The sequence below is a fragment of the Pteropus vampyrus genome, unplaced genomic scaffold, assembly GCF_000151845.1.
Source record: "Pteropus vampyrus isolate Shadow unplaced genomic scaffold, Pvam_2.0 Scaffold138, whole genome shotgun sequence".
Taxonomy (NCBI): domain Eukaryota; kingdom Metazoa; phylum Chordata; class Mammalia; order Chiroptera; family Pteropodidae; genus Pteropus; species Pteropus vampyrus.
In genome coordinates, this window is record NW_011888919.1 from 2,150,198 (window position 1) to 2,161,492 (window position 11,295).

The 11,295-nt window shown below is 41.3% G+C and overlaps 2 protein-coding genes across 8 annotated transcripts in view; both read right to left on the reverse strand.

Moving 5' to 3' along the window:
- Positions 1-6,299, reverse strand: part of LOC105297364 (zinc finger protein 226) — a 43,665-nt gene extending 37,366 nt beyond the window's left edge. Inside the window, exons 1-2 of one of the 3 annotated variants that reach the window (XM_011368007.2) lie at positions 3,800-6,299; positions 1,868-1,947 (exon numbers count right to left, since the gene is read on the reverse strand). Coding sequence is in view for 2 of the 3 variants with exons in the window: in XM_023535266.1 (XP_023391034.1) it covers positions 74-111 (38 nt within the window). In the remaining variant the exon portion in view is untranslated. Of the gene's footprint in view, positions 1-73; positions 127-1,867; positions 1,948-3,799 lie in introns of those variants that run through there. The other 2 variants (XM_023535266.1, XM_011368011.2) reach the window with 2 other exon arrangements.
- A 1,211-nt stretch (positions 6,300-7,510) lies between these two features.
- Positions 7,511-11,295, reverse strand: part of LOC105297363 (zinc finger protein 234-like) — a 16,152-nt gene continuing 12,367 nt past the window's right edge. For 4 of the 5 annotated variants that reach the window (XM_023535290.1, XM_023535292.1, XM_023535291.1 and 1 more), the window contains one exon: positions 7,511-9,825. In XM_023535290.1, the coding sequence (XP_023391058.1) occupies positions 7,961-9,825 (1,865 nt within the window). In that variant the 3' untranslated portion in view covers positions 7,511-7,960. Of the gene's footprint in view, positions 9,826-10,762; positions 10,845-11,295 lie in introns of those variants that run through there. The other variant, XM_023535293.1, reaches the window with a different exon arrangement.

The following is an 11,295-nucleotide window of genomic DNA, read 5'->3' on the forward strand; positions in this document are numbered from 1 at the left end:
CCAAAATAAAGGCCAGTAGCTGTTGGCCGCAAGCGCAACTTGAGGACGTTTGAGTGGGTCGTGAATAGCGAACCTGAAGTAACATAACCGGGGAAAAGATGGCTGCCACATCGGCCTCCAGGGCCGGAAGTACCCGTGACAACCCGGGGCTCTTGTACTACATTTCCCAGAATCCCCAGCACCACCCTCTCTGAAGAGAAGTGCCTGAGACTACCTGGAGCTCTTAGACTTACACTTCCCAGAACTCCGCAGGGACAAGTTTGCAGCCGGGCCTCCCTGTAGCTGCAGGAGGTGAGACCACATGGAGCACGGAACTACATATCCCAGAATGCCAAGGGGGATAACCAGCGACGGCATAGCTTCATTGACTAGAGTTCCCCAGATGAAAACTCGTAAGTGCCCAACTACTTTGAGCTCTTGGTCTTCACTTCCTGGAGTCTCCGAGAAATTCTCGGGAAAATTTCTGGCCATTCTAGCATGTCGGCTTTAGAAGAGTGTAAATTCTGTTCATCGAGAAGCTGAGTAGCACTTTAGACAGGTTCGAGAAGCTAAGCGACATAAATCTATTGCCTACCACAGAGGCTTCCGGGTAAACTCCAAAGATCTTCACCGCAGGAATAAGCAAAAGGGAACTGGGCATTCTTTGTCAGGGACTGAGGCCAAACGTCAAGTCACTTTAATCCCTGAAATTGCATAAAGGTGAATCTTCCGGCCCTTTCAGAAGCAAATAAAAACCTTTTCTAGAGAGATACCATCATCCTAAGTTTCAAATTATTTCTGTAATTATAAATTTGTGATATTAATATTTGACCAAGTGAGCATTACTTGACATGGAGGTACGCTTCAGAATGATAAACGTTTAAAGTTATCGGAAACTAATAACTGAAGCACATATTTTATAAAGCAAAAACTGACAACCACGAAAAGATTCAATGGGTGAAAGGGGTCAAAAGATTAACAAAAAGTGAGCTCTGCAGCTTGTAGTGCAGTGTCTCTACAATACACCTGTGAAACAATTTCACGCATCATCTTCATGTGTGGATCAGAAGCCAGTTACGTACGTAATGAATGAATCCAGGTCAAGCAATTCAAGAGAAGTAAGAAAGAGGGAAAGGGGGAGAGAGGACAGAGGGAGGGCAGAGGAGAGGGTGAAGGGTAGAGAGGAAATTCAAAGACTGGGACACCTGAATGGTAGAAAAAGAATATCAAGTCTCAGGAACCCAACAATTCCATTTGTGAATAAGCAAAACTAGTATTAAAAAAAACCCACACAGACATCCCAGGTGTGTGTTGAGGTGGAAGGATGGGGAAGTGCAAGAGTAGAACGCAAGAGCCCCAGGCCTGGAAGTTGCACCCAAGTTTGGATATTCTGGAAAAACCACCAGGAGGACCAGAGGAGTGAGAAATGCCGATTATTACTCACAAGGCAGGGAAGCTTCAGCAGTGGCCAGTTGGAGCTGCATGAAGAGGCTGTTGCTGACCAACCACAAGCAGTTTTTTATGCCAACAGGCAGAGGGACAGATTATCTCATTGCGGGAGAATACACCTCCTCAAATGGTTGGGAGCAAGATGTGCTGCTTAGTTACAGAGCAGATAACGTCCTTGGGAGCAGGCACTGCTGAAAGCTCTTTGTGCACTGCCCTCCTTGGCTGCTGGCCTGGCAGCCGGCAGTCTTCTGAGTACGTGGAGAGGCTGTGTTCTGAGTTACCCCCACAGTGAGTAACAACCTAGTTGCTAACTCCGACTGCTTGTCTCTTCTTCATGGTGCTCACACATTTGAGACAATGCCCCTAGACCTCATCAGCTTTGGGAAGGTGGAGGGGAGGCAGTGTGTCCCTTTGGCACTTTAAGGGGAAACAGACTTACCAAGTGTGTTGGGGACGATGACCCGGTGGCCTTGACTATAGTGCTGGAGGAGATATGGAGAGGCCATTCATCTGCAGGTACTGCACAGGGGACAGAAAACACAGAGCAGCTGGAGAGATGAGGTCTCTGAACTCCCAGAGGGAGCAGAGTAGGAACTCTGCAGTTGGGCTACTGGCGATTCAGGGAGGCGATTTAACTGCACACACCGCTTTCAGGGTCAGTGTCCAAACAGTCATCACAGGATAGAACACACATTTATAATCACTATTACCATCGCCAGCTGCCTCTGTCATTTTGGGGGAAGACAAACGATGACACAACTGACTAAAGTATTCAAAGAACCTCTCTGTGACGGTCAAGTGCTACCTGCTCTAGTCACAGGACAAGCCAGGTGCATCAATGGAGCAAAGGCTCCCAGATGGAAATCCCACCCATTTGTTTCCATCCCTTACAGCATCACATACAATGCTCCCTAAGAAATAGCTTCTTTAGGAGTATCTGGTGACAGAATGAACAAAGACTATCTACCTGACACTTGCAGGGTCATGGGTAATACACGTGTTCATACTGAAGGATGCTGAATTTTTCTTTGTTGTAGTGTTTCTCAACCTTAAAAAGATGATCCAATACCCTAAGCTCTCCCATATACTATTGCAGAAAATCCAAACCAAACAGTAAATCCCTAACACACACACACACACACACACACACACACACACACACACAAACTTCTTTAAACAAAAGGCCTCTTCTTAACTCTGGCATGGCACAGTCTTTGGCAAACGCCTGGACAGTAGTGAGTGGAAAGGCAGTGAGGAGCACTGGAGAGCCTGCCTAGGCTCTGGAGTCAAGTATTCACGGGTTCAGGTTCTCACTCTACCAGTGTAGGCTGTGTGTCCCTGCACAAGCGTATCCACAACTCTGAGTATTAGCTTTTTCACCTGTAAAGTAAGGCTATTAACTAACTCTACAGGTTATTAAAAGGATTAGGGACAAGTGTCAAGTATTGAATACAGTGCTTTGTACATGGGAAATGTTTGCTAAATGGCAGCTATTATTTTCACAAGCAAACCATTAGTCTTTCCTAGGAGCAAGAGCACACATGTTGTAAAAAACAAACTGAACTCATAATTGGAATGAGATTTTTAACGTATACATAGAGGGAAATGTCGAGCCTTAAATGCATATGTCAAAATAGAAGTGAAGGAGATCGATTCAGAAAATATCCATTTCAAGAAGTTACTGAATGAATAGCAAAACCAAAGTCGATGGAAGTTCATAAAATTCCATTTTCTGCACCCACAACATTTTCCATATCTATTCTTCTCATTGCCTTTGCCAATTAGAATGAAATAAACATTGTCATACATGTCTGCTTATAGATCTCTGTGAGAGTTTGGAACTCTTTGAAATAGACCAATGTGAGGATTTTGGGGCATACATACCCCAAAATGAAATTATTTCATAGTGTATGTATATAGTCAAATTTAATATTAGCCATACTGACCTCCAAATAGGCTGCAGCAGTCCACGTTACCAAGCATTGCACATGAAGCTTTTCGTGTAACCACTTCCTCACCTTCATTTGGATGGCTCATCACCCTAGCTTTTGCTAGAGTATGAATGTATAGTACTTCTGGTTTTGTTTCTTAGGAAAACCTTGACTAATCCAACACAGCTACATTTTAATACTTATGGCAGGATTATCACATATTATTTCTACAGGTTTGAAAGATTCACAATGTTTTACAATGACCACTACTATCTAATCCTATAACTCTTTCGTCTGCCCCTCCGCCCCCCAAAAAACGCTGTACTCCTCATTCCCAAGTCCATTCCTCAGCTCCAGTCCCGGGAACCACCAATTTATTCTGTCTCTATGGATTTGCCTACTTTGCACATTTCATAAAGTGCAATCACACCACACATTACCTCCTGACTGGCTTCTTTCACTTGGCATGTCTTCAGGGTTCATCCGTGTTGGCGCATGAATCAGTATTTCCTTCACGTTGCTGAAAAATATTGCGTTGTATGGATATACCACATTTTGTTCATCCATTTATCAGCTCACAAACATAGGATTGTTTCCACCTTTTGCCTATGGTGAATAATGTTGTATGAACACTTTCATACAAGTTTTTGTGTGCATTGATGTTTTCAGTCCCCTTGGGAATATACTTAGCAATGTAATCACCATGACATAAGCCCAATTGTTTTTGAAATGTAGTTTTGGTTATGTCAATCTCACTGAGAGGTTCATGCCCTGATCTGAGCAGTGGCCATCTTGAAAACGGAAACACTGAGACTATGGCTCAAGAGCAAATGAACAAGTATAGTCGCTGTAGTGCACTTTGCAAGATGATGTGGTTAGATTGGCAATGGGAGGAGATAGTACTTCTCTTTGTTCCAGGCGAGTCGGGCCCCTGCTCCAGGCCCCATGCCTCAGAAGTACTCACAATTTGAGTTTCTTCCTGTTTTAAAAACCTCCCTCCAATGCCTGTGATTGGTCACAACTAGCAGTGCTGTCCAGGTGGGGTGCCCAAGCCCTGACTAGGATGTAGGTGTTCCCCATCCCTGTTTATCTAGGGTAATCTTTGACCTCTGCCCACTGTGCATAGTTGACAAAATGCCCCCAAGAAACTCCAGGATGATGCCCGTGTGGTTGTGAGCAGATATCTGGTATATATGCATTCAGAACCATGTCATGAGGAACTGGCTCATGCAATTACGGAGGATGAGAAGTCCTATGATCTGCTATCTGCAAACTGGACACCCAGGAAAGCGGGTGGTGTTATTCAAACCAATTCTCAAGGCCTGAGAACCTGGGGAGCCTATGATTTAAATTGCAGTCTGAGGGCCAGAAAAGATGACATGTCCCCACTGATGCACGTGGACAGGAAACAAAAAGGGGCAAATTCTTCCTTCCTCATTTTCTTCTGTTAGTGTTCTCACTGGACTGGATGACACCTACGTACATTGGGGAGGACAACCTACTTTACTGAGTCCACTGACTCAAATGCTAATCTCATTCAGAAACTCTCACAGACACCCTGTGACCCAGTCAAGTTCACATAAAATTATCGCAGTAGCCAGCTTAGAGCTAAGACAGGGAAATCCCCAGGGGCCAGAGATGCAACAGGAAAGTCAAGTTCATGGTGAAAAGTGGGACCTGCAACTGAAATGACCCCACAAAGGCTAGAGAACTGGATACAGAGCTCAATTAATCGAGAAGGAATGGGAGTCAAGGTGAGACGCCCCATGCACTCTGGGACATGAACTAAACACTACAAATGAGACAGCTTTCTCTCAACTTTGAACGAAGAACAACAAATAAAGAACTGCACAGCTCACAGGTGCTATGGCTATTTTGTGACCAACACGGAACTCGGGTTCCCCAGGAGAGTGGATGTAAGCCACATCTGCAGTCTTATCAGTTATAAGGACAATGTTAATTTCGGTTATAAACTACCTTAAGCCAAGATGACCTATTATGGCATCTTCTGAGAGCAAGCAAAGCAAAAGAAGAATGAAGGCACTGGGTATCTGATGTCATGAGTGCAGGAAAGTTTCACATAGAACTGACACTGCTATGCTTGGAAAGGTCTGATTACAAGGCTGGCTCTGACTAGTGTCTAGGTACCTGGACTGCAGGATTCCTACTGTTACCTCATATGGGTAGCTTACAGTGCCTAAGCTACCTGTTCAAGGTGGTTTACGCTGAACACCTATTATCTTTTTGAGACTCTCCAGTCTTGGTAGATACTAGGCGGACAGTGCCTATGTGACCAGACTCAATAAATACCCAGTGCAGGAGTCTCTAATAAGTGACACTTCATGTGTGTTATCACAATTCAGTGCTGAAAGAATTTAGTACATCATGTGTGATATCACAGACGGGACTCTTGGAAGCTTACACACGACTTCATCCTTTGTACCTTTCCCTTTGCTCATTTCACTTTGTGTCCTTTTATTGTAACAAATTATAGTCATATGACTAATGTCTTGGGGGTACTCTTAGGCAATGACAGACCTGGAGGATGTCTTAGGGACCCCCAATGCACCAAACTGGGGCAGCATGGACCTTAATAAGTATCTAGCATCTTGTGAAGGTATGGTCCAGAAAACCAATTGTGGAAGCCAGTCTCCCCAACAACACTGAAAAGTCCACCATTGTGTCTGAGTACAGGGTGGCATCCAAACCTGCTCTTTACCCTTCCTTGTTCCACAGTCTGAGCGGCCATGGCTATTACGCCATGTTCTTTCCTATGCACACCTTTTCAACGGGGAATCTTTTTTTTAATACTTCCACATTGTATATATATCTATTTTGTTTTGAGCCCTCTCCCTGTTATGAATTTATACTTAGAGCACAGCATGCATAAATTACAAAGATATGATTTTCAAAGTTCGTTAATTTATCTCTGTATGCAAAATAACCAGAAAATGCTTTGGATTTTAAATTGGCTTTCAGAATCTATTCCTTAACTTTGATCTTATATGACGACATAGAACACTCATATTTAGGAGGTCTTAACTGTAAGGCATAATTACTTAGTACTTTAAAAATTCAATTGTAGTTTACTGCTTTGGTAATATTCAATGTTCAGTGAAATACTAAAACATAACTTAAGAAGCTATAAAATGGAAAAATACCACAAAATGCTTCTTGCCAAGGGAAACCACATGAAGAGCACCCCTTTACACATTATCTTACACATGTATATATATACACATGCACATGTGCAAACACACACATAAACACACTCCCAAAGGTTATACTATGAAGACTCCAATTTTTGATCTCTCAAAGCCCATGTTACATATTTCTCCTGTTATTACAGATATCTGCCATAATTTTAATGGCTTAGGTTAAAATAGGAATATATCAAAACTCAAATTCCTATAGATGTATACTTATTTCCATTTTTAAAAATTCAATGGCGTCATCGATGTGGCATTCATCTTCTTGGTATTTTAATCTCTTAATCGTAACTTCCAATTATATGATTTCTAGATCAAAGAGATGTACAACCTATATTTTGATACGCACTCCTTTCCCAAAACCGTGCTTCACCGCTAGCAATAGGAAAGGCAATATAAACATCGGTCTTGTCTCAATAATACATTTGATAAAATTAACACATTCCCACAAGTTTTTTGGGTATTCATTTCATGGGTAAGGGGGAAGAATATGGCCTAGCTCCTACCTGAGAAGTTTTGATAAGAGAAATGCTACAGTAATTAGAAGGCAAACATTTCAAAGTTCATTGGAAATGCAGATCATTAGAAATCAATAATAAATTCAAGACTAAGAAAACTGTCATTGAACTACCTGGGACACTTTCAAAGTGTTCCAGTAAACCCCTGCCTTAACATTGATATATAAAAGTCAACTGTGTAATATGCAGCAACTTCTTGTAAAGGTAAAAAAAAAATTTCAATCTGTACTGTCAGAAAAATTACAAGGTAGTTCAGTTATGCTGTATACAATCCTTGGAAAACAAGACAGGGCCCCAAATAATTAGAATCCAACTTGAGAACAGGGGCTGTGGGGAAGACAGGAGCCAGCTGCAATAGGGTGACTAATACCATATTAATATCACAGACTGCGATACTGAATGATTTTCCACATTTCAACAAATGTTCCTCTCCCTGAATTAATTTTATTTTGCAGGTTCCCTCCTCTGGATACAATTTCACATATTGTACATTTTCTCCTTTGCATGTATTTAACATACAAGTTCTGAGAACACCCACTAGCATGAGTTGATGTTATGGATGATGTGACTCAGCAGTAAACACCTTGCCCTCATGGAGCTTACATTCTCGGGGTATCACTTCTGGCTTGCCCATCATCACATTTCCATTAAAGGCCAGACAAAACGCTTTCCCTTTCTAAGTCCCATCTCCTAAGTCAGTCTGATAAACGTCAAAGTTCTGAAGTGTTTACTGCACCATTTACAACTGTGTGGCCTGCTGAAAATTGAAATATACTCAGCTATTGCTTAAACACCAACTGAACTAAATCGAATATTTTCTCTATGAAAACTGATGATTTTAAGAATTTGGGTTGCATGAGTTTTTAAAGAAATGTCATTTTGTAGAACTTTTTTCCTCTGACAATTCTTTGATGTTTTTACCACTTTCATCACTTTCATAAAATGTATCACCATGAATTTTGTGATGACTTACAAGATTGGACCGCCAACTGAAGGTCTTACCACACATGTCACACTTGTAAGGTTTCTCCCCTGTATGAACCCGCCCATGGTACTGAAGCTGTGAAGATCGACTGAAGACTTTCCCACATGCATCACATTTGTACGGTTTCTCCCCAGTGTGGACACTCTGATGCAGCTGAAGGCTTGAGGCCTGACTGAAGTGCTTCCCACACTCCCCACACTTATATGGTTTCTCTCCTGTGTGGACCCTCTGATGCATGTCGAGATTCAAGCTCCACTTGAAGCCTTTCCCACACTCCTCGCATCTGTATGGCTTTTCTCTGGTGTGGACTTTTTGATGGGCTTGAAGGTGCGAACTCCGCCCGAAGCTCTTCCCACATGCGTCACATTTGAACGGCTTTTCTCCACTGTGGACCCTCTGATGGGTCAGAAGATGTGAGGCCTGGCTGAAGACCTTTCCACACTCCTCACAATTATATGGTTTTTCTCCCGTGTGGATCCTGCAATGAATTTTGAGATCTGCTCTACGACTGAAGCCCTTACCACACTCTTCACATTTGTATGGTTTCTCCCCAGTATGGATCAGCTGGTGAACCTGAAGTCGTGAACTCTGGTTGAAGCCCTGCCCGCATGCCTCACACTTATAAGGTTTCTCTACACTGTGGGCCTTCTGATGGATTTTAAGATACGAACTCTGACGGAAGCCCTTCCCACATACCTCACATTTATAGGGTTTCTCTCCTGTGTGGACCACGAGGTGAACTTGATAATGGATTTTCATCCTGAAGCTCTTCCCACAGTCATCACATTTATATGGTTTCGCTCCTGTGTGAACTCCCTGATGGGCTTGAAAACTTGAACTGTAAATGAAGCCCTTACCACACTGTTTACATACATACGGTTTCTCTCCAGTGTGGATTCTCCGATGAGCCTGAAATTGTGAAGGTTGAATGAAGCACTTACCACACTCCTCACATTTATAAGGTTTCTCTCCTGTGTGGACCCTCTGATGGATATGAAGATTTGAGCTACAAGTGAAACACTTCCCACAGTCTTCACATTTGTATGGTTTCTCTCCTGTATGGACCATACAATGGCTATTAAGTGCTGATCTACGACGGAAGTTCTTCCCACATATATCACATTTGAACGGTTTTTCCCCAGTGTGGATTCTCTGATGTTCCTGAAGATGGGACGCGTGAATAAAGGCCCTTCCGCATTTGTCACAATTATAAGGTTTCTCTCCTGTGTGTAACTTACAATGAACAGTAAGTGTTGATCTGTGACTGAAGCCTTTCCCACATTCCTCACATTTGAATGGTTTCTCTACAGTGTGGACTTTCTGATGAGTTTGTAGATGTGAGTTCTGACTGAATTCCTTACCACACTCGTCACATTTATAGCGTTTCTCTCCCAAGTGAACTCTCTGATGAATACGGAGCGCTGAGCTATAACAGAAGCTTTTTCCACACTCACTACACATATGAGACTTCTCTCCTGAGTGTATCTGTTGATGAAGATCAAACTTGGAGACATCATTGAAAGATTTTTTACATTCATTACACTGGTAAGGTTTCTGGCCTGTGTGAGTTATGGATAGTCCTGTCCCAACCTGGCTGGGTGAATCGCTTTGTCTAGGGAACTGAAAGCTCTTTATAATCGAGTCTTGATGCCTGGTTAAGTCACTTGCAATCTGTTGCCAGATCTGCCAGCAAAAAAGCTCTTCACATGGTCCTGCTTCTGGAATGGTCTTTATCTCACTTTGGATCTTTCCTCCTGTAAAGACAGAAAATTCAGAGAAGTGGACAACTGAAGGCTTAGTGTTTTCAAGATGTCACATTTAGGAGACAGAATTAGATTTTAATGAATCCAGGAGAATATTCATTTTTTCTTGTTTACCGTGTATCATGTTCTCTGGTTTACATGCTTATAGAAACCTAGAGGTGGTTCAGTTGGCTCCTAGTCACTAAGCATAATGAAACCCATTAGTACACACCCAGTCTCCTGTGTGAGGTACTAGTTAGACATCAAAGATTTAATTAAAAAAAAAAATGATAATGCGTTTCAAACTGTTAACCTATGTCCATTTCTACTGAATTTCAAAGTAGGTGTAGGATCTTGACTAGTAAATTATGTAGTTAATAAATTATGTAGATAGAAAAGTTATACAGGTAATCAAATATGAATCAATTAAAACTTTAAGGGAAAGCAATAACATAAATACTTCAAATTTTGGGTTCACATAATATTTTCTAATAGCCAATACCTCAAAGTATTTATATTTACATATTCAAAGTATTCCTGGAAAGTCGGCGCAACATATACACTTAATCTTGTTTTTCTTGTGTTTACAAACATTCAATGAGTTGGCAACTATTATAAACTTTTGACTACTTTTAGTAGTTTCAGTTTAGAAATGTGTTTTCTAAAAGATTTACCCTTGTTGGTATTCAAAAGTTTCTGTATTTATACAAACTTATCTAAACATCTGGAGATTGTTTTCAATAAACTTTCAATTAGTTTAAAAAGTACTTCTCTTAAAACTCAACAATAAGAAAACAAAGAACCCAATTAAAAAAATCAGCCAAAGACTTTAAAAGATAATTCACCTAACAAGATATATAGATGGCAATTAAGCATATAAATAGATGTTCTACATCTTATGCCATCAGAGAACTGCATATTCAAACAACAATGAGATATCACTACGTACCTATTAAAATGGCCAAAATCCACAACACTGATACCTCCAAATACTGACAAGGATGTGGAGCAACAGGAACTCTCATTCATTGCTGGTGGAAATGCAAAACAGTACAGCCATTTTGGAAGCCACTTTGGTGGTCATTTAGAAAACTAAACAAACTCTTACTACAGGATCCAGCTGTTTTGCTCCTTGGTATTTACCAAGAGTTGAAAACTAAAGTCCACACAAAAACTTGTACATGGGTGTTCATAGCAGCTCTAGTCATAGTGACAAAAGTTGGAAGCAAACACAAGATGTTCTTCAGTAGGTGAACAGATAAACAAACTGTGGTATATCTATACAACAGCATATTATTCAGTGCTAAAAAAAAAAAAAAGATCTATTGAGCCGTGAAAAGATATGACAGAAAGGTAAATGCATATTACTAAATAAAAGGAGCTAGTCTGAAGAGTCTACATACTGTATGATTCCAACTATAAGGCACTCCTGGAAAAGCAAAAGTATGGAGACAATAAAAATTTCACTGGTTGACAGGAGTT